The sequence below is a fragment of the Stegostoma tigrinum genome, chromosome 5 (genome assembly GCF_030684315.1).
Source record: "Stegostoma tigrinum isolate sSteTig4 chromosome 5, sSteTig4.hap1, whole genome shotgun sequence".
Taxonomy (NCBI): Eukaryota; Metazoa; Chordata; class Chondrichthyes; order Orectolobiformes; family Stegostomatidae; genus Stegostoma; species Stegostoma tigrinum.
This window is the reverse complement of record NC_081358.1, coordinates 28,609,084-28,635,830: the sequence shown is the minus strand read 5'-3', so window position 1 is coordinate 28,635,830 and position 26,747 is coordinate 28,609,084. Positions and strand designations below refer to the sequence as shown.

Here is a 26,747-nt window from a genome sequence, read left to right as displayed (position 1 = left end):
CAGAGATCTATATGTCTAATGCTCATTTCTTATGGAGATGAACTACCATCTTTACGACGAGGATACTCTACACTGTCGTGTTTTGTACTACTATTATGCAAAAAGGGGTGGATTCAGAATGGGACTAGCAGATCAAACTTCAAACTAATCTTAAGGCTCTGGGCCATCAATAATAGCAGACTTTGATCACAAATTGCAACCTCTTGTCAAACTGCAATCACTTACTCAACTAAAAACGTCAAGCCTGGGGTTCAAAACTGGTTCAATGATTACTATGGAAAAGAATGCTGTTAGCAGCAACAAGTGTACCTAAAAAATGAGGTGACATACAGCCATTAATGCTGTAGAGGGAGCTAAGTGATACCATAACAAATGGATCATATTAAAGCTGTGCAATCATTCCATATCCTACTACTAGTGGCAAACAATTAAATTACGAATGAGATGAGAAAGCTCCACGAACATTCCCATTCTCAATGATAACACAGCCGAATATGAATATGCAAGACACAAAGTTGAAGTGTTTGCAACCTTCTATGATCAGAAAAGTACTGTAACTTATCTTTCTCAGCTCTTCATCACAGAAAATAGACTTCAGCCAATTCAATTCATTCCACATGATATCAAGAAATTACTATACTGGATACAGCTTATTCTATGGGTCCCCACAACATCCAAGTTGGAGTAATGAAGACCTGTGCTCTAGAACCATGGACCAACAGAACAAGAGTATATTTGGTGCTAATGACATGGGTTCATTACTATAAAGGGGCAAGGGCTCCAAGAGCATTTCCCCATCGAGTGGTAAGCAGAGAAAGGTGGGTCCCATGTGTGAGAGGGACAGATTCTAGGAAAAGTTGCTGCTCCAATCACAAAACACGTCTCCTCAGTTTACTCCTGATCAATTCATGAGTGAAACTATCAGCATTAAATGCGGAACAGACTGTAGCTTGCAAGGCAAATGACTGCCGGGAGCGAATCACTGCAACTGCTGTCACATCAGCTCCAGGCCTTGGGGCAGTCAGGCACAGCTCTGGACCTCATGGGTGGCTGGGTCCAAGACCTCATGGGTGATCCAGTATACCTGCAGAGATTGCTGTAACGGGGTACTGCCTCCTATGGAGTTGGGAATACCTGCAAGCTTCATAATTAAAAGTTACAAATGAATTTCAGAATTAGGGCTGATGGGGGAAAAAATAGAGAAAAGTTCTAATTGCAAGTTTGCTTCATGGCTTTCTTTATGATAAATTAAAAAAAGTTCAGTAAGTGGTTAACAATTAAAATCATAGAGCATTGTTTTTCCTGATGTATTAGGTCTGCATATCTCTGTGGAGGGAAAGCAGAGTTAATGTTGTGAGTTCAGTGATTCTTCAGTTCTGAAGAAGGGTCTCTGGACTTGAAACATTAAGTCCGTTTTCTCCATCAGTTCTACCGAATTTCTGTTTTTGTTTCAGATTTCCAGCATCTGCAGTTCTTGGTTTAATTTTAGGTCTGTTAATATGCAGTTTATATCGTTGAGATCCAATGTATTAAAATGCTACTAGATTTAGATTGACAGAAAACAAGCAAGTTAGACAAATTCCAGGTATTATAATCATATTGGTTATATATTGTACTGAATTGGAGATTTACAGTAACTTGTTTTAAATCATTTTATTTTAGAGTTTTGGAAAACCACCTACAAATTACTTGCTGAGTTACTCCTATTCCTGGACAATATTAAACCACTTTGCATTTATAAAACTGCATTAACAGAGCAAAATTTTACAACAAATGTTATCAAACAAATCTGACACTGATCCTAGTTTTAAAAAAGGGCAGAATTTTGCATCATTTGGCCATGTGAGCATCACAGCTAAAGATAGCATTACTTCCCCTTGCCTAACTGACCTTAAGGTGGTTTTGAGGAGCCCCCTCTGCAGTTCATATTGTGTAGGTACACCTGGGCCTACCGTGATGCAGCAGGAGGCTAGCCTAGTGCCATTGCAAGCAATTTAACAGAACTTCCAGCTTTACTACCATCCACTTTGGAGGTATAAAATCCCAGCATACATTCTTGGATGACGTTAACAAGGGATAGCATTGCTATCTAATTTACCAGAGCTCTGCTTTAGCAATTCCACAGGAAGACATTAATCAACATCTATTCTGCCAGCAGCAGTTGTGGAAGCAAGGTCATTGGGGTCATTTAAGAGACTGCTGGACATGCATATGGTCACAGAAATTTGAGGGTGCATACATGAGGATCAATGGTCGGCACAACATTGTGGGCTGAAGGGCCTGTTCTGTGCTGTACTGTTCTATGTTCTATGTTCTATGTTCTATTCCTCGAGGCAAATATTTAATAATATTGCTTTCATTTCCCCATTCAAACTATAGAGAAATACTCTTGATATTCACAAGGTGGCAATAATTTCAGCATGAAAGTTCACTATTAAAAAAAGTACTGGAAATGCATACGACCATTTTTAATGATCAAGTACTAGTGACTGGAAGACCACTTGGCTCAGCACACTCACCGTCAACAACATTCTTCAGTATATCTGGAATGCCTCCAACGTGATCTATATGCCAGTGTGTCACCAGAATTTCTTGAATACTGGCATTCAGTCGGGTCAAAGTTTCTTTTAAACAGTTGATGTATTCAGGCACGCCTGGCTCACCTGTGTCAATCAGGAATCGTCTGGAGAAAAATGTTATGATGTTCAGTATCAATTTAATCTCTTTTAGAACTGCATTACTTATTCAAATTTTTCACCTCAAACTAACTGCAGGGCTACTTCCTAAAACAACGATGCAAATAAACATACTACTATAGTTTAAAAAAAATTTGAGAGTTAAGATTAATTTCATAATGCCACATTTTTACTCCTTGAAAATACATCTTACATTCAGCATGAACCACCTCTGATTCACATTGTAAGAAACTACATGGGCACCGAATTACGTGCTGAGGATGCCTTTCCATCTGCAGTGTTTGAGGGTTTCTGCATGAAATGGAACTGCAATGGTTTTGATCAACATCAACTTCGATACAACTACCACATGTAGTCCCCATAAACTTCAAGGAGTCAGCTGGGTATAAATGCATTATCTGAGCAATGCACTTGTGAAAAAAGGCCCTTCTCAGTTTCCTCATAAATCATAGAAAACTGTCCTAGTAGTGGGAGACATTGCTATACGAGTATGGTCACAGGAGTGGTAATTCAGAGACTCAGCTAATGTTCTGGGGCCATGAGTTCAAATTCCACCATGTTAGATAGTGATTTCTGAATTCATTAAAATCTGTAATTAAAAGCTAGTCTAATGAGAACCGTGTAACCATCACCAAAAGTCATAAAATTCCACCTGATTTAATCATGTCTTTGAGGGAAGGAAACCTGCCATCCTTACCTAATCTGGCCTACATGTGACCCCAGGCCCACAGTAATATCGTTGGTAAGCGACCTTGTTGTATCACACTGCTAAAAAGTCTCAAACAAAAATAAAATTGGACTGACAATCTGGCACCAACCTAGGCACTGGAAATGGTGAGGGTAAATTCAGCCCCATTGACCCCATAAAGTAATTCTTACTAGCTGGAGGCTAATGCTAAAATGAGGACAGCTGTCCCAGAGATTACTCAAGCACAGGCTAATTTAGTCATACTCCTGGAATCATACGTTATAGGCAACAGACGACACCATCACTGTCAGTAAAGCTGGTGGCAAAGTGATATGCAGTTGGAAAGAAGTTGCCTTGGAAATCTTCAACTTTTACTCTGCATCCCATGAAGTATCATGGTATCAGGTCAACCACAGGCAGGAAATCTCCTACTGATCATTGCACAATGTGGAGGTGCAATGTGTTGGACTGGGGTGGACATGGTCAGAAGTCACATGACACCAAGTTATAATCCAACAGGTTTATTTGAAATCATAAACTTTCAGTGCATTGCTCCTTTGTTGGCGGAGTGAAGAGGAACTCATAAGCACATAATTTATAGACAGAGAGATCAAAAGATCAGACAAATGGCAGGACTGGAGTGTCGACAGGCTGAATAATAAGTCTCTGCAGGTGATCAAAAGTGTCAGACAATGTGAATGAAGTGTCAACAGCTGAACATTGAGTGAAGGGATGGCCTATAATCCAATTAATTGAGGCAGAGAGAATAAGGTGGTGCTGGAAACAAACCAAATGACTAGAATAACATCAGTGATAAAGGGAAGACCGCGTGGCATTATCGCTGGGCTGCTAATTCAGCAACCCAGATCACGTTCTGGGGACCCCTGGGTTTGATTCTCGCCACCACGGCAGGTGGTGGAATTTGAATTCAATAAATAGCTGGAATTAAGAATCTAATGATGACCATGAAGCCATTGTCGATTGTTGGAAAAACGAATCTGGTTCACTGATGTCCTTTAGGGAAGGAAATTACCATCTTTACCTGGTCTGGCCTACATATGACTCCAGACCCACAGCAATGTGGTTGTCTCTTAACTGCCCTCTGGGCAATTAGGGATGGGCCGTAAATGCTGCCTGGTCAGTGATGCCCTCATCCTGTGAATGAGTAAAGAAAAAAAAAATCAGTATAAGAGTTGCATGCCAAGAGTCTAACCAAAGTTACAAGTAATGCAAAACTGTACAAACTAATTAGAGAGATCATAAATGGTCATCATGGTGATGGTGTCAAAACAGGACAGTAAGAAGATTTTACAGATACAGAACAGTATGGTGGGGCTACATGTAGTGCAACATGAACCCAAGATTACAGTTAAAGCAGTCTTCACAGGTACGGAACTTGGCTATCAGTTTCTGCTCGGTGATTCTCCCGACTGGGAGGGTACATTCCTGTTTGGTGATTGTTGCAGTGTCCATTTATCCATTACCATGGCGTCTGCATGGTCTTGCCAATATACCGTGCCTCGGGGGCATCTTTGCCTGTAGTGTATGAGGTAGGCAACATTGGCCAACTCACATGAGTACATGGCAAGTGGTGCTCCCATGCGTGATGGTAGTATCCATGTCAATGATCTGGCATGTCTTGCAGAGGTTGCCACGGCAGGGTTATGTGGTGTTGTGGTTGATGTGGCCCTGAAGGCTGGGTAGTTTGTCACAAGTGGTATGTCTGTTTAAGGTTTGGCGGTTGTTTGAAGGCGAGAAGTGGAGGCATAGAGATGCTGACATATTGAAGGTTGCAAAGAACATGGCGTAGTTTCACTGCTGCAGGGAAGTAGTGGAGGATGACGAAGGGTACTCTATTGGTCATGTCCTGTGTCTGACTTCTGAGGTGGACGTTACAGTTTTTCACTGCGGCACTTCAGAACTGGCGATCAATGAGTTGAGCATTGCATCCCTGTTCTTAAGAGGGTGTCTTTCAGCATCTGTAGGCATCTGTCATGTGCCTTTGTCTAAACAGATCCTGTGTAAATGCAGAGCTTGTCCATTGAGGATGGTTTCTTTAATATGTTTAGGGTGGAACCTAGGAGAGTGCAGCATTGTGAGGCTATCCGTGGGCTTGGGGTACAGTGAGGTACTGAGGTGTCTGTCCTTGATGGAGATGTGTGTCCAAGAATGAGACTGATTCTGAAGGGTAGTCCATGGTAAGTCTGATGGCGGGATACAACTTGTTGATATCACTGTGCAGTCATTTCAGTGATTCCTCGCCATATGTCCGAAAAAAGAAAGTGTCATTGATAATATCTGATATATAGAAATGGTTCAACGTCTTGCTCAAACTTGTGCATGAAAATGTTGGCATATTGGTCTGCACATTTGGTCCCCATGGCTGTTCCATGTATCTGGATGAAGAACTGTTTGTGGAAGGTGAGGTTGTTGTGGTCGTGGATGAAGCGGATGGTGTCTGAAAATTCACAGCTGTTGGTGTTGAGTACTGAGGCTGTTGTAGCGATGCTGCAGGCAAGGGTGCCCCGAGGCATGGTACATTGGTGAGACCATGCAGATGCTATGGTAATGGATGAACAGACACCATGCAACAATTGCCAGACAGGAACGTTCCCTCCCAGTTGGGGAAAGCTTCAGTGGTCAAGAACATTCAGCTTCTGATCTTTGGGTAAGGGTCCTCCAAGGCAGCCTTGGAGGTACACAACAACACAGAATTGCCAAGCAGAAACTGATCGCCAAGTTCCGTGCCTATGAAGACAGCCTCAATCATGATCTTGAGTTCATGTTGCGTTGCATGTAATCCCACCATACTGCTCTTCATCTGTAAAATCTTACTTATTGCCCTGTTTTGACACCATCACCTTGATAACTATTTTCGATCTTGCTACATTAATTAGTTTGTACAGTTCTGCATTACTTGGTACTTTGGTTAGACCCTTGGTATGCTGCTCCCATACCAATCATGTTATTTCAGTCATTTGGTTTGTTTCCAGCACCACCTTATTTTTAATTTTTTGTAGTTATCTCTCTGCCTCAATTAATCAGATTACAAGTCATCCCTTCACTTGTTATTCAGCTGTTGACACCTTAATCACACTTTTGATCACCTGCAGACTTATTACTTAGCCTGTCAACACTCCACTCATGACATTTGTACAAGCTTTTGATTTCTCTGTCTATAAATTATGTGCCTGCGTGTTTCTATTCACTCCACCTGACAAAGGAGCAGCACTTTGAATGCTTCTGATTTCAAGTGAACCTGTTGGACTATAAACTGGTGTCATGTGACTTCTGAACTGATCATTACATACCACACCATACCTCTAGAGATCCCCAACATCACAGATGCCAGTCTCCTCCCAAGCTGATTCACTGCATGTAATAGCAAGGAATTGTTGAAGGCACAGGGCACAGAAAAGGTCACAACCTCTGACTAATGTTCCCTCTAAGTTGTGTTCTGGTGCTGAAGCATTTGTTTCAGGCTTCTACGGATGCCACCTCACACAAATCTCAAAGTTTCACACAGTGGCTGCAGAAATTGGAGAGAATGTTAACTTTGACAACATTCCGGCAATAGTACTGAAGGCAGGTGCTCTAAGCCGAGCAGTTTCTGTAACAGCTACAATACTGTCATCTACCTGACAGTGTAGTAAATTGCCAAGGTTTGTCCTGTACATGAAAGGCAAGACAAATTCAAACCTATCTGTCTATTCTTGATGATCAATCAAGTGATGGAAGGGGTCATCAACCGTGCTTTGCAGCAGCATTTGTTCAACACTAACTTGTCCACTGACACTCAGGTTGAGTTCTGCCAGGATCACTCAGTTCCTGACCTTGTTATAGTCTTGGTTCAAGGACTGAAAAAAAGCACTGAAGTGCAAAGGTGAGGACAGAGTGACTGCCCTCGGCAACAAGACCAGGTGCAGCATCAAGGAGCTTCAACAAAACTGAAGTTGATGGGGTCAGAGTAAATCTCTCCACTGATTGGGCTCATGGTTGGCACAAGGATAAGGTCAGAGATAATGGGAACTGCAGATGCTGGAGAATCCAAGATAATAAAATGTGAGGCTGGATGAACACAGCAGGCCAAGCAGCATCTCAGGAGCACAAAAGCTGACGTTTCGGGCCTAGACCCTTCATCAGAGAGGAGGATGGGGTGAGGGTTCTGGAATAAATAGGGAGAGAGGGGGAGGCGGACCGAAGATGGAGAGAAAAGAAGATACGTGGAGAGGAGAGTATAGGTGGGGAGGTAGGGAGGGGATAGGTCAGTCCAGGGAGTCCAAGGAGGTGGGATGAGGTTAGTAGGTAGATGGGGGTGCGGCTTGGGGTGGGAGGAAGGGATGGGTGAGCGGAAGAACAGGTTAGGGAGGCAAAGACAGATTGGACTGGTTTTGGGATGCAGTGGGTGGAGGGGAAGAGCTGGGCTGGTTGTGTGGTGCAGTGGGGGGAGGGGACGAACTGGGCTGGTTTAGGGATGCGGTGGGGGAAGGCAACTTGCAGGAACAGCAACTCATATTCCGCTTGGGAACCCTGCAGCCTAATGGTATCAATGTGAACTTCACCAGTTTCAAAATCTCCCCTTCCCCCACCGCATCCCTAAACCAGCCCAGTTCGTCCCCTGCCCCTACTGCACCACACAACTTGCCCAGCTCTTCCCCTCCACCCACTGCATCCCAAAACCAGTCCAACCTGTCTCTACCTCCCTAACCTGTTCTTCCTCTCACCCATCCCTTCCTCCCACCCCAAGCCGCACCCCCATCTACCTACTAACCTCATCCCACCTCCTTGAACTGTCCATCTTCCCTGGACTGACCTATCCCCTCCCTACCTCCCCACCTACACTCTCTCCACCTATCTTCTTTTCTCTCCATCTTCAGTCCGCCTCCCCCTATTTATTCCAGAACCCTCACCCCATCCCCCTCTCTGATGAAGGGTCTAGGCCCGAAACGTCAGCTTTTGTGCTCCCGAGATGCTGCTTGGCCTGGTTGGCACAAGGAAGCTGGTTTTGGTTGTTAGAAACCAATCATCTTAGCTCCAGAACATTTTTGCAGGAGTTCCTCAAGATAGTGTCACAAGCCCAATCATCTTCAGCTGCTTCGCCAATGACCTTCCCAAGGTCTGAAGTGGGAGTGTCACTTATGATCATTCAGCATAATTTGTGACTCCTCCGATCCTGAAGCAATCCATGTCAAATGCAACAAAGTCTGCACAATACCCAAGTTTGGACTGGTAAATGGCAAGTAACATTTGTACCAAACAAATGTCAGGCAACCATCATCTCTAATAAGAAAGAATCCAACCATCGCCCTTGATATTTAATGGCATTACCATTGCTGAATGATCCATGATCAACATTCTGGGTGCCTGCTATTAAACACGAACTAAATTAGCCACATACAGCAAACTTTTTAAGTTTTAACCAGCACCTTATGAACTGGCCAGTAAGCCAGCAAAAAAATCATACTCAATAAATTTAAGGCAAAGTTTCATTATTATTTATTGATTTGATTGATTCACTGTTGTCCCATGTACTGTGATAGTGAAAAGTGTTGTTTTGCATGCTATACAGCCAGATTGTCCCATACAAAGTATAGCAGAACAGAGTGCAGAATACATTGCAGCGAAGATGCAGAGAGAGAGAGAAAAGAGAGAGAGAGAGAGAGAGAGAGAGAGAGGAATCAGAATTGACATTTCAGAGGTCCATTTGAAAGTCTGATAGCAGGGAAGGTGTTGCTCTTGGCTCTATACATATATGTATTCAAATTTTCTATCTTTTTACGGTGATTTATGCTGTAAATAAATATAACAGTAATGTGTATATCCCTGCATTACATTTCTATCACTACATGTGTGTTTTTAAAATTAATTATGTGGACCAATTGATCAACTGGTATATTTGATCAACCAATTCACTCCTGGTTCCATAGGTGCAGATTAATAGAAAGTTTGCTGTAAATACTGTGGCTGCAAGGACAGTTCGGAGGCTGGGTAAGTCTTGACTTCCCAGAGTCTGTCCAGCATCTAAAACACACAAATTAGGGACGTGATAGAATGATCGCTTGCCTGGGTGAGTGCAACTTCCAATAACATTCAAGAAGTTTGACAGCATCCAGGACAGGGCAGTCCACTTAATCTGCACCATATCCATAAACATTCACTAACTCTACCACTGCTGCTCAGTAGTAGCAATGTGTACCATCTACAAGATGCACTACAGAAATTCACCAAGGCTCCTCAAACAGCACATTCCAAAACGCAAGACAATACTATCTGGAAGGACAAAAGCCACAAACACATTGGGCCACCGCGACCTGCAAATTTCCCTCTGAGCCACTCACTAGATTTACTTGAAATATATCACTGCTCCATCGGTTTCATTGGGTCAAAATCGTGAAAGTATGTTGTGGGTCAACTTAACATCAAAGACCACAGTGGTTCCAGAAGGTAACCACCACCTTCTCACAGGCAATTGGAGAATAAATGCTGCCCCTGCCACTGGCAGCCACATTTCATGAGTACAGGTGTTAAGTGAATACTGTGCAATGTGGGTAACTCTGTGGATGTGTCGGACATTAGCTTTTGATACAATGTCATACAAAGGTGTGAGCAAAGTTATGGGTGATGGAATAAAAGGGTTAGTGCCAACATGATACACAATTGACTGATTGATAGAAAACACAGAGTAATGGTCAATGGATATTTTTCAGGGTGGGGATGGTGAGGGACTCTTGCTTTTCCTCATAATACATTAACGATCTAAATCTTGGTGTGCAGGGGACATTGTAAAAGTTTGTTGATGCGACAAAACTTGAAAGAACTGTAAACTGTGAGGAGGTTAGTGTAGAACTCCAGCAGAGAATCAACAAGTTGGAGTTGGCAGGTTGGTGGCAGAAGATTTACAATGCAGATAAGTGTGAGGTGAAGCACTTTAGAACACAGAACACTACAGCGCAGTACAGGCCCTTTGGCCCTCGATGTTGCGCCGACCTGTGAAACCAAACTGAAGCCCAAACACTGAAAGATGGTGTAAAATAGGGCTCGCAATTCTATGGCAGGTGCAGCAGCAAAGGGACCTGGTACATACTGTGCACAGATAATTAAAAACAGCATACGAATGTTCGAACAACAGGAGGCTACTTGGCTTTTCAAGCTTGCTCTGCCACTCAATAAGGGCATGGCTGATCTGATTTTAATCTCATTGGTGCATTCCTAGATCATCTTTCATTCCCTTAGTAATCAAGAATCGATCTACTTCTGCCTTCAAACTATTTAAAGATTCTGCATCCACTGGCTCTTGAAGAAGGGGATTCCAGAGACTCTCAACTCTTGTATTTCCTCAACCCTGTTTTAAATGAATGACTTATAAGTTAACCACGATTCTGATTTCAGTCCTACACACCAGGACAAGTAAACGGAGCAGTAAGTAAAGCACACAGCATCCATGACTTTATTAACTAGGATATAAAATACAAGTGCAAGGAGGTGATGTTGATCCTATTTAAGAAGTTTGTTAGATCACAGCTGGAAGACTGTGTAGTGTTCTGAGCACCACATGATAGAAAGGATGTTGAACACACTGGGGAGAATGTGAAAGTAGTTTATAAGAATGGTTCCAGGGATATGCTGTGTACAGGTGGAATAGAGTTTTCAACTGTGTTAAAGTATTACAGGGCAATACAAGTAGTGTTTTGTTGATGGGAAATTTTATTTGTTAAAGTAAAATCTTGTATGATTTTTTGCATAGGTCTCTGGGAAATTCATTTCATTTTAGGAGTGATCAGACCCGACAAGGATCGAAACAATATCAAAAAACAAATTACAAAACATTTATGACTTGATTTTGTAAGCCAGGGAGGAGTCAGATTTTTGAAAACTTGATCAATTTTTAACTAATTTCCTAAACTGACTTCAGTAATCATCTTCACTCCAACTCCTCTGGGATTTGAGCATATAATCCTGATACTATAGTGCAGTACTTGAGTATGTTCGCTGTCATGTGTTGTCTTTCAGCTGAGATATTGAACCAAGGTCCCATTGCACTGTGTTGGTGGATATAAAAGATCCTACGGAGACTTTCAAAGAGGAGTTTTTTTTTCTGGAATTCAATTCCAAGATACGTGGATATTGGGATACTGTGCTACCTATGTAACAGTAGTGAGTACATAAATAGTAATTTGTTGACTGTGGAATGCTATGGCATGAACTGTGAGAATAAAAAGCACTATGTAAATGCAAATGCATGTTCCAGTGCCCCTATACAAAAAAACACACAAAGTTTTATTGTGTCAAATGAAAATCTACATCAACAAGACACTTGTTCTACGAAGGGTCACTGGATCCCAAACATTAACTCTGTTTGTTCCTTCACAGATGCTACAAGACCAGCTGAACTTTTCCAGCAACTTTGTTTTTGGTCAACAAGACATTACTTAGTCGGCAATTAATGCATTAACGTGCAGACAAGGTATTGCCCAGTGACATCTAACACAATTGCAAACTTCATTCCACGACATTCTCATCTGATAAGCAATCCAAAAAATGCCAGGAGTCCAAAAATGCCTTCCAGTGGTTCGGTAAAGGAAAGTACAAACAAGATGGTTTGGCTGGTGGGGGACATGCGCATGGTCAAGAGAGGCTGGGGGTTGACTCACAGCCAAGGTGATCAGAGTTAGCCATTCCCTGAGGAGGGTGTCAAACCAGTTAGGAGAACAAGATTAAGATCAAATGAACAGAATTCAGTTCTATGATACTGCAACATTTTTTAATATATGTATCACACACAACTGTACTGTATAAACTACTAGCCACCAACTGTAATTACCTGTGTGGCCACTTAAATATTCACAGCAAACCCCATTATGGGCAACACAATCCATCAAAAGTGAAGGGGGGGGGTAGAGAGAGCGCAGATGGGGGCTAAATTAAAATGGAGTTGGCAGGGAAATAAAGCACTGTATCCAACTCCCTCCAAAGGATTCAGCAAGCACTAGATATGCAATGTACAGCATGTGATGCTGGAATGCAAATAAGAGATCAGCTTTCAGAGGTGTAGGACAGGTAAGCAGATAGTGACAAGTGACATTCAGTAAGATTCAGCAGAGATGGTTGACAGGAAATCTAACTGAAGTTCAAAAAATATTGGGGGGGGGTTGAAACAGACTAAATAACAATGGAATCACTCTTTTAAAAAAAATGTGAATGCACCTGGGGAGGGGGGTGGATTTCATTGATTTCACCAGCTTCAAAATCTCCCCTCCCCCCACTGCATCCTAGAACCAGCCCAGCTCGTCCCAGCCTGCCTAACCTGTTCTTCCTCTCACTTATCCCCTCCTCTCACCTCAAACCGCACCTCCATTTCCTACCTACTAACTTCATCCCACCCCCTTGACCTGTCCGTCCTCCCTGGACTGACCTATTCCCTCCCTACCTCCCCACCTATCTTCTCCTCTATCCATCTTCGGTCCGCCTCCCTCTCTCTCCCCATTTATTCCAGTTCCCTCTCCCCATCCCCCTATCTGAAGGGTCTAGGCCCGAAACGTCAGCTTTTGTGCTCCTAAAATGCTGCTTGGCCTGCTGTGTTCATCCAGCTTCACACTTTGTTATCTCAGTTCCTCGTTATGTTTTGAGTTGAGGAGCATGTTTGTTCATCTCGAAAGAGTGGTGAGGAGTCTAAAGCCCACCGCCTAAAGGGGTGATAGGGACAGAAACTGCCCCTTGGCTGTGGAGCTGAAGTGTGACCCACCTGAACACATATGATCGGACTGTGGTGATCACGTCTGGATGGGCCGAATGATCTCCTCTAACTGTTGAGTGACGGTGGGTTTCAACCAAGGGGCTGTTTTGGATCAATCCTCCCTCCTCGGTGACAATGCCAGGGGCAAAGGGTCAGGGAGGGAGAGGCCCCGGTTCTCAGCTCTGATTCCCACCCCCACATTCTTCTCCTCCTCCTCACTCACCGGGACCCTGTGCCCACCAAGTAGGTATTGGTTCCCTGAAGAGTCATCGGGCCCGGGTTACAGCCCAACACCCGCACCACCCGGGTCGACAGGTGCTGCACTTTCGACAACGCCGCCGCCATCCAGCCGCCTAACCTCCACGCCAACCGCAGTGCGCACGCGCGCCCCCGGCTCGCCTCACCCTCCCATTCCCGCAGGTCACAGTGCGCACGCGCCGGCGCAGGGCTCCGCTCCGCAGTATGACAACAGGGAGGCGAATGTGACGTCACGGAGCAGGCGATGTCACCAGGTGACTACAACAACTGGGCTCGAGCAGAGACCCTGAGCATAGGCGTATCCCTGGGTCTGACAGCAGTCGGTGTTGGAGGGCAATGGTGTTTCTGTATCTTAAGAATGGTCAGGGGATTTCTCTGGGTCTGACAACAGTGGTTGGGGTCGTGTGGGTTTGACAGCGGCCAAGGGGAGCTGACAGCAGTCGGGAATTCTCTGGGACTAAGCAGTCTCGAGGGGAGGTAGTGGGTTTGGTGGCATGGGCGTTGGGACTCTGGGACAGTCAGCAAAAAGTGGTTTCTGGTACTGACAGCGTTCAGAGGGCTCTGTGGGAATGACAGTGCTCTTGGAGGCGAGTGCTGTGTGCTCATAGTGGTTGGGGTGGGTATGAAAAGTTAAAAGTGGTTGAGGGCTTTGGGTTTAGGTGGTTGAGAGGGAGTACTCTCAGTCTGACAGTTGTGACGGTGGTGGGTTTGGAACTGACCGGATGAACTGGGTCTAACACTAAATGGGGCAAGGTCCAGAAGCAAGAACCACGGTAGAAGATCAGGGTACCTGCGTAAAAGGTTTGAAGTGACAGAGTGGATGATTTTTAAATAGAAGACCTTTAGTTTGATACAATGCAACAAAGAAAGGGGGTATCTTGTAAACAGAAAATAGTTTTGACCTTTGGGGTGGCACAGTGTCTCAGTGGTTAGCACTGCAGCCTCACAGCACCAGGGACCCAGGTTCGATTCCAACCTCGGGCGACTGTCTGTGTGGAGTTTGCACATTCTCCCCGTGTCTGCGTTGGTTTCCTCTGGGTGCTCCGGTTTCCTCCCATAGTCCAAAAGATGTGCAGTCTAGGTGGATCAGCCATGCTAAATTGCCTGTAGTGTTCAGGGGTGTGTGGGTTATAGGGGGATGGGTCTGGGTGGGATGCTACAAGGGGCGGTGTGGACTTGTTGGGCCAAAGGACTTGTTTCCACACTGTAGGTTATCGAATCTAATCTAATCTACGTGAGGAATAGTGTCCATAATTAAAGTTTCATGTGAAGGATTAATGGTGGATGGAGAAAAGGTTTAGAAGGACTTGTTCCACTGATGAGGAACTTCACTTGCCTGGATAGACTTATAAAGCTGGAGCTGTTCTCCTTAGAGAAGCTTTAGAAAAGACTTGATATAGATGTTCAAAAGGACAGAATAAATTGTGGGTAACTGTTCCCATTGGTAGAAGATCAGGAACCAGAGGATACCAATTTAAGATGAACAGCAAAAGAAACAAAGGTAACATGAGGGAAACACTTTTTAGTTAAGTTTGGGAATGCACAGTCTGACAGTGTGGTGAAGGCAGATACAATCGTGGATTTCAAACGGGAATTCAATCTGAAGACAGGAAAATTGCAGGCCTGTGGGTTGAGAGCAAGGGAGTGGGATAGTCTTGCAGCCAGCATGGAAACTATAGGCTGAATCACCGCCTTCTGCTGTGTTACCACTCTTTATTCTAATTTCCACATTCTTTGCACACAGTCTTGGGAAGGTGAAGGAACAGGTGTCTATTTGACAATATAAAATGCAATATAGTGAATATGATTTGGTTTACGCTCGCACAAGGGTCAAGATTACCCCAAATCAATGTCCCTAACATGCCTGCAAAAATATATTTTTATGAAAACAATTTTGCTGAGTTTAAATACAATAAATTGAGTCTTTGCTTGGAATAAAAATGAATTGCTATTTCAAGAATTCCAGTGATTTTTGGATTGCTTTATTTAATGTCACATTGTTGCAGGAAGGTACACTACTAATCAAAAAACAAAGAATCGCCAATGCTGGAAATCTGAAACAGGTCTGACAGCATCTGTGACCCTTCTTCAGAACTGGACGTGAAAGATTAACTCTGTTATCTCTCTCCCTGCAGATGCTGCCAGACCTGCTGAGTTTCTCCATCAATTTCTGCTTTGGTACACTACTAATTATTGTTTATTACATAGTGTATGACTACAACCGATTAAATTTATTACAATAATTAAATTACAAATATAGGTTTTTTAAAAAAGAACAATCTTTTTCCCTCATTGCACTCAGATTTATATTCTTTCAGACCATTGATCATGAATCAATACCAACATATTTCACAACACAGGCAGACTTCAGATCTCATCGGGCATATCTTCACAATAAACAAAATGAGGAAATCATACACATGAGAAATTTAAATAGCAAGCAGAACAGAACATCAATGCTTCACAAGAGGTGCCCTGATGATGTTGCCTAGTATCATGTGAAACATCTGTAAACAAACTTCCCAGCTCGGCAAGCAAGTCAACAACCAAAATCATATACCGCCGAGACTAAATTCTTTCAGTGTAAAACCTGCATTAATGTGGTCAAATAAACAAAGGTTAAGCAGGTAACCATAATAGACTTAAATTCACAAAAATTGAAATGCAGTAAGGGAAGTTCCTCCCAATGTTGCAGGCTATTTTCAGTCCAAGATCAACATTCAATGACTGATCAAAATGTTCTTTGGATTCAGCAGTATCACCGGGGTCAGGAATCTGAACCTTTAATATAAAAATAGGATCTCTTTCAAGATACTAATACGCACAATCTCAGTAATTGTATCATGCAATAACAATAATGTGCATTTTCAAATCACCTTTAACATAGAAAAATGTTTTCAGAGAAACTCAAAGTGATATAACAAAACCAAAATTGCCCAAGTCCATAAAAGAAATATTTGAAAAATCACCAAAATTTTAAAAGTGGAAATTTTATTGGAAGCCTTTAAAGAAGAGGGAAGTAAAGAAGCATGGAGGATAATGCAGTGAATTCCAAAATATGGAACTAGCTGACTGAAGGTACATCTACCAATGTGTGCCTCACAAAGTGGGGGTGCTCAAAGACTAAAGTTAAAGGAACACTAATTTCACAGAAGATTGTAGATCTGGAAAACATTGTGGAGGCTGTGAAGGGATCTAAATCTAGGAGTAAGAATGTTAGATGTGAGAGTGTGACCATATTATGGGCATTAACCAAGAAAGGCAAGAGTAAGGAATTTTGAAGGAGAAAGGGCATAAAAACATCTGAAAAAATAGAAAAAGTTACATTCTAGGGTGCATCTCTGCACTTTGTTAAATCATTGGTGGTGATGCTGTTACTAGTAGTCATGGAATGATCATATGTTACCTTATTTCTGATTGCAAACTTAATTGTGAAAAAGGACCAATATAATAAAATGTGAGGCTGGATGAACACAGCAGGCCAAGCTGTTCATCCAGCCTCACATTTTATTATCTTGGAATCTCCAGCATCTGCAGTTCCCATTATCTGTGAAAAAGGACTGTTTTACAACAAAGACCTGTAGAAGGCATTGCTGTAAGCAAGGTACTAGAACTTATTGGAAGTCATGTTTACACTGTTGCTTTACAAGTGGTGAGGGAAGGTGTCAAGAGACAGCATGGCATCAGGGCATGTGGACAAAGTATATCTTCTCAGTAATCACTCCTTTACTCCTCTTCCCTTGAAATGACCACTCCTGTGGATGTTGGTTCATGTGAAATTTTCAAGACAAAGATTGATAAATCTTTGTTAATTGAGAATATCAATGGATATAAAACATGAGTGCCAAATGGACTTAAAGTATAACTAAGATACAATGTATTGGAACAGCGGAAGAGGCTTGAGTTATTTAATCTGCCTCCTCCGGTTCCTATGCTTCTACTAACAATTCACCCACACTTCACGACACCTCTCTATTTCTTTGTTACAAAATTCTCCACTTCAAAAATTCTTTGAGAAATCTCCTTTTTGTCCATCACTGCTCTCAATTCTCTGAAACTGCTCACTATGTGAAAATATATCTTACTTCTCCAATCTCTGAACTATTCTCACCCTGTTTCACAATAAATATATTCTGATTTACTTATGGAAACACCACATTATTTCTACTTCCTTATAGAACAGTGGGCCCTCTAATGTTCTGAAATCAAAATTATCCTTTTGTTCCATGTAATTATTTTAATGGTTCATATTAATTCATTTTACTTCATATTCTCCTTTTCATAAATTCTACATCTATATAAAAAAAGTTCTATTTTAGTTGATTGATGGATCCATGGCAGCATGGATTACAAATTGGCAAAAAGAGAGTAAGTATAGTATCCCAATGGGTGTGGAAAGTGGCCAAGGGTCTGCACTGATCCTCTGAAGAGCATTCCACACAATTCCAGACCTCACCCTATCCCTGTAATCCCACATTCAGCATGGCCAATCCACCTAATCTAATCATTTTCGGACAGTGGGAAGAAACTGAAGCACCTGGTGGAAACCCACATAGGAATGGGGAGAACATGCAAATTCCACACAATCATTCAAAGCTGGAATCAAACCTGGGTCCCTGGTGCTGTGAGGCAGCAGTGTTAACCACACAAACATCATGCCACCCTATAGGTAGGCATTTTCAGACTGGAAGTGAGTTGTAAGTGGTGTTGCCCAGGGATTGGTATTGGAACCTTCGCTTTTTCTGATTTATATAATAACTTGGAGATGGGTGTTGAGGACAAAATCTGTAAATTTGCAGGTGACAGTAAGCTTGGGAGAATAGTGAACTATGAGGATGATGCTAAATGACTTTATAGGGACATTGAAAAGTTGGCCAAATGGGCAGACATGTGCCAAATGAATTTCAATGCAAAGAAATGTGAGGTAATTTCTGAAGAAGGGTCTAGGCCCGAAACATCAACCTTCCTGCTCCACTGATGCTGCTTGGTTTGCTGTGTTCATCCAGCTCTGCACCTTGTTACCTCAGATTCTCCAACATCTGCAGTTCCTACTATCTCTGAGGTAATGCATGTTGATAGAAGAAACATAGATGATACAGTATCAGTATTACAACTTTGAGGGACATAGAGGAGGAACGGGGCCTCAGGGTTCATAATTCTCCGAAGGTGGCCAGACAAGTTGAAACAGTTCTTAGAAGGCTTATAGGATCCTTGGGTTTATAAACAGAGGCATAAAGCACAAAAGCAAGAAACTGATGTGACACCTGTATTAATTATTGGTCAGGATAATAAAATGTGAGGCTGGATGAACACAGCAGGCCAAGCAGCATCTCAGGAGCACAAAAGCTGACGTTTCGGGCCTAGACCCTTCATCAGAGAGGGGGATGGGGGGAGGGAACTGGAATAAATAGGGAGAGAGGGGGAGGCGGACCGAAGATGGAGAGTAAAGAAGATAGGTGGAGAGAGTGTAGGTGGGGAGGTAGGGAGGGGATAGGTCAGTCCAGGGAAGACGGACAGGTCAAGGAGGTGGGATGAGGTTAGTAGGTAGCTGGGGGTGCGGCTTGGGGTGGGAGGAAGGGATGGGTGAGAGGAAGAACCGGTTAGGGAGGCAGAGACAGGTTGGACTGGTTTTGGGATGCAGTGGGTGGGGGGGAAGAGCTGGGCTGGTTGTGTGGTGCAGTGGGGGGAGGGGATGAACTGGGCTGGTTTAGGGATGCAGTAGGGGAAGGGGAGATTTTGAAACTGGTGAAGTCCACATTGATGCCATATGGCTGCAGGGTTCCCAGGCGGAATATGAGTTGCTGTTCCTGCAACCTTCGGGTGGCATCATTGTGGCAGTGCAGGAGGCCCATGATGGACATGTCATCAAGAGAATGGGAGGGGGAGTGGAAATGGTTTGCGACTGGGAGGTGCAGTTGTTTGTTGCGAACTGAGCGGAGGTGTTCTGCAAAGCGGTCCCCAAGCCTCCGCTTGGTTTCCCCAATGTAGAGGAAGCCGCACCGGGTACAGTGGATGCAGTATACCACATTGGCAGATGTGCAGGTGAACCTCTGCTTGATGTGGAATGTCATCTTGGGGCCTGGGATTATTGGTCAGATGGCATTAGGCGTATTGTGTTCCGCTCTGGGCACCTTATTTAAGGAAGGATGTCAAATCCCTGGAGAGTGTTCAAAGGAGTTTTACTTGAATGATACCATGAATGAAGGATTTCAAATACAGGGAAGGATTACAGAAATTGGGCTAATTTTCCTTGGAACAGAGAAGAGTAAGAGGTGACCTTGTTGAGGTGTTCAAAATTATGAATAATTTTGACAGGATAAAGAAGGATATTCTGTTTCCACTTGTTGGTATGTCAGTTACTAGGGGTCATAATTTTAAGATTGTCAGCAAAAGAGCTAGGAGTGAGATAAGGAGAAACTTCTTTACTCAGAGAGGTATTAGGATTGGGAATATACTGCCTGGGAGAGTGGTACTGGTGGATTCCATCGGTGGTTTCCAAAGAGAACTGGGTATAGATTTGAAAATGATGAATTTGAAGGGCTGTGGAGATTGGACTGGAGAGTGGGACTAGCTTTGAGGAGCTGGTATTGACACAATGGGCTGAATGGCCTTCTTCTGTTCTGTAAAATTCTATGATTATTTTCAATTGACTAAATGAGTTTTTAATTTGTATATTTATATAAACTTCATACAATACATGGAGCAAATACCAATAAGAAATGGGGAAATATCCCAGCACACGTGCTGAAGTGTATGAATTTCAGACCTCTGCCCCAGTTCTGCCAGAGTTTGTAAGGTCAGGAGGTTTTTAATTTTGATGGTTAATGCCAACCATTCTACCACTAGGGATGTACCTTGGACATCCAGCTGCTGAGGCATTTTCAATGGACTGGTAGCAAACCAGTTACATGTTGATAAGCCTCCATCTCAGAAAGATCTTGTGTGTTCCTCCTGTGTCCCCTTTGGAACACCCTGCCATGGCATTCCTCCTATCCAGAGTGCAGTCGCTACGTATTGCATTGCCTTTGTAAGGGTTAGACGGGTCATTCTTGCCATATGAAACATGAAAATTCTGATATTGGACTTGTAACACGATGGTTGTTTATTTTCCAACACTTCCACATTTCCAGAAAGTTACACCACAACTGCAGTGGGAGGCCAATGCAATGTTAACTTAAGTGTTTAGGAATGGATAAAAAGAAACAAAGGGAAGTGACATTAAAATAATTTGGATTTCTCTGATGAACAAACTGGCTTGGCATTTTAAATGGGTTCCTCCTATTTTTTTACATTCCTCGCTATTTTTGTGTATGTGTCTAGACTTTGGGTCATTTCTCACGGTGAGTCAGAGGCCCAGGCATCTTCTGCCATGCCCTTACCCAAGCTCCACACACCAGGCCTTGTGATTATATATGGACTGTTCCCACAACTAACCCACTGTCAGCCATGACTATCTCCATTTGTAGCAACTGATACCCCAAGGCTGACCTATGCCCATTCCTTTGTCCGTCCAACTGTTATTCTCCCCCCTCTGCCTCTAACGCCACCCATCATTTACTCGTGCCCTATCCACTCACCCCATCGTCACCATAAATACTAACATCTTTTCCTGGCTACAATGAGTCCTGAAGAAGATGCACTGGATTTGAGACATTAACCCTGCTTTCTCTCCACAGATGCTGCCAGACCTGCTGAGTTTTCCTGACAATTTATTTTCATTTCTGATTTCCAACATCTACCGTTTTGTTTTGTTTAACATGTATTACAAATCCTGGGCACAAGCAATCCTAGCTATGACGTTGACCGATACCTATTAATCCCAGTATCCTTGGTGAAGCAGGAGCAATCACGGGTGACCTGTAAACAGCGGCCCATGATACTCAAACATGTTCTAAGGTCCTGTAGACTGCGCAAAGGGATGAAGTTCCTTTCCTCACATTAAGTATGCTGTTACATGCATTGCTGCCTTTTTTGGCTTGTGTTGGTGAGGACAAGGTCTCAGTGATCCTTCCAGAATTACAATATTCTGCTTGTGCAACATACACCTGTAAAAGATCTACTGTGTAATAGTTATATGTAGGGGCCTCCCCAGTCTCCCTCGTTGGAGTCTCCATGTGCCACTGTACAGTGGTAAATACAGCAAATTTTGTTTCATTGACACTTCACGAACCTGCATTCTTGATAAACTGGCAAAAACTATCTGCCTCAAATACTACGACATTTACTATATTTTTCTGTCCTTTGTTATAGTTTTTAAATGTATTTACCTCAATGTAAATATACCAACTGTTAATATCAACAAAAATATCAACAGTTGATTCAATTTCGATTCAATTTCTCCACAAATACTATGAAGTCCAAGTAGTCAGTTGAAAGTGCGGGTGAGAAGGCTATCAGCCAGTAAGTTTTATTTAAGGCAAAGTTGCATTATTATTTAAGAGATTTATGCTGTATACTCCCTGTATTACATTTCTATTACTTAGTGTGTGTTTTTACATTGATTATGTGGACCTCTTGATCAATGGCAATATTTGATCGATAAGCACGCTCCTAGTCTCATTGAGTAATGCAGCACAGAAACAGACCCTTTGGTCCAACTCATCCACAACGACTAGACATCTCAATCTGACCTAGTCCCATTTGCCAACATTTGGCCCATATCCATCTAAACCTTTCCTATAAATATACCTATCCAGATGCCTTTTAAATGTTTTAATTGTACCCATCTCCAAAACTTCAGGTGCTGGTTAATACAAAGTTTGCTGTAGTATGTAGGAACTACTGGCTGCTCAGGAGATAGTTGGTTTCTGAAATTCCCAACTTGGGTCATTGGAACCATCACAATAGATTGAGTCACAGCAGATGTTATTGTCATTGCGGCTGATGCATTAGGAGGCCACAGAGAAATTATAGAGGAACACATACTTCTGCAAAGCCCAGATTAACAGGAACCCCCAGTGTCTGCTAAACAACCTCCGAATAAACAGTTGCAGCAGAAGATCCTGTCAGGGTGCAGAGGAGGTGCAGGAGGCCCGGAGTTGAATGTCCTCAATGCCATTTCCTCCAGATGAGCGAAGCACAGTGGCGCCACTAAATGAGGATGTCCCAGGACACTGTTAAAGAAATGTGTCATCTGCTGGAGCACTTCTGTTGCAGGAATGTATGTACAATGGGGTTGAGAGCATGGTGTCATAAAGCAGCAGACATCTTTAACTGGAAAGATTTCCATCCTGTCAATAGTCTAGTCTGTAATCATCGCTGCTACATCTTAGAAGCCTGTATTTTAATAACTCTCAGGTTCTGGCTTCATTCCAAAGGCTGAGTGCCTTATGAGAATGGCTGCTGGGTGATAAGGCCTCCCCTACCCCAACCATGCTGAATGATTCTGTAGCACAACCCTTGTGATGCTCAGCGCAGATACATTGCCATCCCATTCTTCCACTGAGGTAAGTGTGGGCTGATGGCAGGCCTTTTCATGATGAGAATCGATGCTTGGATAGTTTGGGGTGGGGGCACTTGCAATAAATTATAGACAAAAGTGTTTCAGAGATAGTAGCTCAGAGATGGGGGTGAGGCTTGAGGTGGGAGGAGGGGATAGGTGGGAGAACAGACAGGGTAAGGAGGTAGGAATGAGCCGGGCTGGTTTTGGGATGCAGTGGGGGGACGGGAGATTTTGAAGCTTGTGAAGTCCACATTGATACCATTGGGCTGCAGGGTTCCCAAGCAGAATAGGAGTTGCTGTTCCTGCAACCTTTGGGTGGCATCATTGTGGCACTGCAGGAGGCCCATGATGGACATGTCATCTAGAGAATGGGAGGGGGAGTGGAAATGGTTTGCGACTGGGAGGTGCAGTTGTTTATTGTGAACCAAGCGGAGGTGTTCTGCAAAGCGGTCCCCAAGCCTCATCTTGGTTTCCCCGATGTAGAGGAAGCCACAATGGGAACAGCGGATACAGAATACTACATTGGCAGATGTGCAGGGGAACATCTGCTTGAATAGGAAGGTCTTCTTGGGGCCTGGGATGGGGGCGAAGGGGAGGTGTGGGGGCAGGTGTCGCACATCCTGCAGTTGCAGGGGAAAGTGTTGGGGGTGGTGGGGTTGGAGGGGAATGTGGAGCGGACAAGGGAGTCACAGAGAGAGTGGTCCCTCTGGAAAGCAGATAAGGGTGGTAAGCTGTCACTCAGCCACATTTGGGAAATTTCAGTCTAATGTCCAATGTATGATGCACTGAGGGAACAAAGTGTGGAAGTTGGGGCCAAGTCATGAGGATAACTAAAGGGTGATGGATTCCACCAAATGGTAACAAAAATATTCTGTAAAATATGGTTCGCATGATCTTTTTAAAAATGTGTCAAGAAGGTAGCACTGTGTCTCAGTGGTTAGCTACCTCACAGCAGCAGGAGCACGCCAAGATTCCACTCTCAGTGTGAAGGGTAGAGTTTGCACATTCTCCCCATGTCTCATCCCACCCCCTTGACCTGTCTCTCCTCCCTGGACTGATCTATCTCCTCCCTAACTCCTCAGCTACACTCTCCTTTACTGGTTCCATCCCCACCTCTTTGACCTGTCTGTCTCCTCTCCACCTATCTTCTCCTCTATTCATTCTCTATCTGCCCCCCCTTCTCTCCCTATTTATTTCAGAACTCCCTTCCCTTCCCCCATTTCTGAAGAAGGGTCTAGGCCCAAAACGTCAGCTCTCTTGCTCCTTTGATGCTGCTTGGCCTGCTGTGTTCACATAGACAAGAGTGTGTTGCATAATCCTGACATGCTGTTCTCTGCACAACTGGAGCAGGCAAAGAGGGAACATAATGGATGCTGAAGAGCTGGGAGGGTGACAGCCATTTTCTGAGGAGGAACATGAGGTGTTTGAGCAGGAAGAACATTGTCTTCAGCATGATAAGTGCAGCAGTGTTAAGTGCAACAATTGAGGAAGGATTTAATTGATACACACTTCCAATAAATATGAGTTGGGTGAATTGACTGCAAATTTAAAGGCAAACGTGTACAACGCATTATCATCCGACACTTCCACCATCTACAATCTGATCCCACCACCAAAGACATTTTTCCAACCCCACCCTTGTCTGCCTTCCAGAGAGACCACTCTCTCCATGACTCCCTTGTCTGCTCCACACTCCCCTCCAACCCCACCACACCCGGCACCTTCCCCTGCAACCGCAGGAAATGCTACGCCTGCCCCCACACCTCCTCCCTCACCCCCATCCCAGGCCCCAAGATGACTTTCCACATCAAACACAGGTTCACCTGCACATCCGCCAATGTGGTATACTGCATCTGCTGTACCTGGTGTGGCTTCCTCTACATTGGGGAAACCAAGCAGAGTCTTGGGGACCACTTTGCAGAACACCTACGCTCAGTTCACAATAAACAACTGCACCTCCAAGTCGTGAACCATTTCAACTCCCCCTCCCATTCCTCAGACGACATGTCCATCCTGGGTCTCCTGCAGTGCCATAACGATGCCACCTGTAGGTTGCAGGAACAGCAACTCATATTCCGCTTGGGAACCCTGCAGCCCAATGGCATCAATGTGGATTTCACCAGCTTTATGGATTTCACAAGCTTCAAATTCTCCCCACCCCCCACTGCATCCCAAAACTAGCCCAGCTCGTCCCAGCCTGCCTAACCTGTTCTTCCTCTCACCTATCCCCTCCTCCCACCTCAAGCCGCACCTCCATTTCTTACCTACTAACGTCATCCCGCCCCCTTGACCTGTCCGTTCTCCCCAGACTGACCTATCTCCTCCCTACCTCCCCACCTATACTCTCCTCTCCACCTATCTTCACCTCGATCCATCTTCAGTCCGCCTCCCCCTCTCTCCCTATTTATTTCAGAATCCTCTCCCCATCCCCCTTTTCTGATGAAGGATCTAGGCCCGAAACGCCAGCTTTTGTGCTCCTAAGATTAGATTAGATTAGATTAGATTATATCAGATTAGATTAGATTAGATTCCCTACAGTGTGGAAACAGGCCCTTTGGCCCAACAAGTCCACACCACCCCTTGAAGCATCCCACCCAGACCCATCCCCCTATAACCCACATACCCCTGAACACTACGGGCAATTTAGCATGGCAGATCCACCTACTCTGCACATCTTTGGACTGTGGGAGGAAACGGGAGCACCTGGAGGAAACCCACGCAGACACGGGGAGAATGTGCAATCTCCGCACAGACAGTCGCTCGAGGCAGGAATCGAACCTGGGTCCCTGGTACTGTGAGGCTGCAGTGCTAACCACTGAGCCACCGTGCTGCCCAATCCTGCTTGGCCTGCTGTGTTCATCCAGCACCACACTTTGTTATCTTGGATTCTCCAGCATCTGCAGTTCCCATTATCTCTACCGAACTTCTTTGCTTTTTGCTTTTCATGTTGTGCATTAAAGTTAAATGTTAACAACTGTTTTAAGACTTTACAACATGTGATGCTCCCATACGCAACAAATAGTTGCTACTACCTACACAGATCATACCATTGAGGTTATTAATTATTCTTGTCACATTGCATAATATGAACTTTCACGTAACGTCTTCTCTGGCCACTTTCAAAATGCGCTGCTCTAAGAAACTATTGCGAAAGGATTCTATGATTTTGTCACCCAGGAAGACTGATTTTTCCAGTTTAAGTCACCCATAATAATTGACATCCCTTTATCGCTTTGTACCAAATACTCCTTCTTGTATTCTTTTGTCCCATATTGTGGCCTTTGTGGATGACCTCCACTCATGACTTTTTTCCCCGTGCTATTCTTCATCTCCATCAAATCCATTCTGCATCTCTATCTCCTAAACCAAGATAATCTCTAACTATTGCACAAATGCCATTAACAGATTTATCCTTCCACCTTTACCTAGCTTCCTGTGAGCCTTGGTGTGAGATGTGTTCAATGGTGGAGTTACAGTGGGTGTGAGGTAGCAAAGAGAAGATGGTGGCATTCATTCTTGTGGGCTGCTGAAGATCATTGAACTTCTTGCTGCACTATTGTACATTTCCTGGCCTGTGGGAATGGCATTTGAGCAAGATGGTATGGTCTCCTCTTTCAGTCCAGGAAAAAGAAGATGGTTCTCCTCTCCAACACCCCATATACCTTATGTTCCTGCCCATAAACTGCGATGCCAAATTGGCTCTTCCCTGCAACTCCTGAGACTCTCAAACTGTGAAGGGCAATTCTTGGCTTGTAGCATTTGAAATGGGGATCTGTTGGAGTTTAAATAGGCACTTCCACTACTGCTGAGTGCAAGATGGCATGGCAGCAGTGCCACAGGAAGAGATCGTAGAAACTGCAGATGCTGGAGAACCTGAGATAACAAGGTGTAGAGCTGGATGAACACAGCAGGCCAAGCAGCACCGTACCA

At 43.9% G+C, this 26,747-nt stretch overlaps 1 protein-coding gene across 2 annotated transcripts in view; it reads right to left on the bottom strand.

Moving 5' to 3' along the window:
• The window catches only part of lactb2 (lactamase, beta 2), a 44,761-nt gene extending 31,283 nt beyond the window's left edge, over positions 1–13,478 (bottom strand). For both annotated transcript variants that reach the window (XM_048528477.2, XM_048528478.2), the window contains exons 1-2: positions 13,341–13,478; positions 2,520–2,683 (exon numbers count right to left, since the gene is read on the bottom strand). In XM_048528477.2, coding sequence (XP_048384434.1) covers positions 2,520–2,683; positions 13,341–13,462 — 286 coding nt within the window. In that variant the 5' untranslated portion in view covers positions 13,463–13,478. The remainder of the gene's footprint in view (positions 1–2,519; positions 2,684–13,340) is intronic.
• Between the last annotated feature and the right edge of the window lie 13,269 nt (positions 13,479–26,747).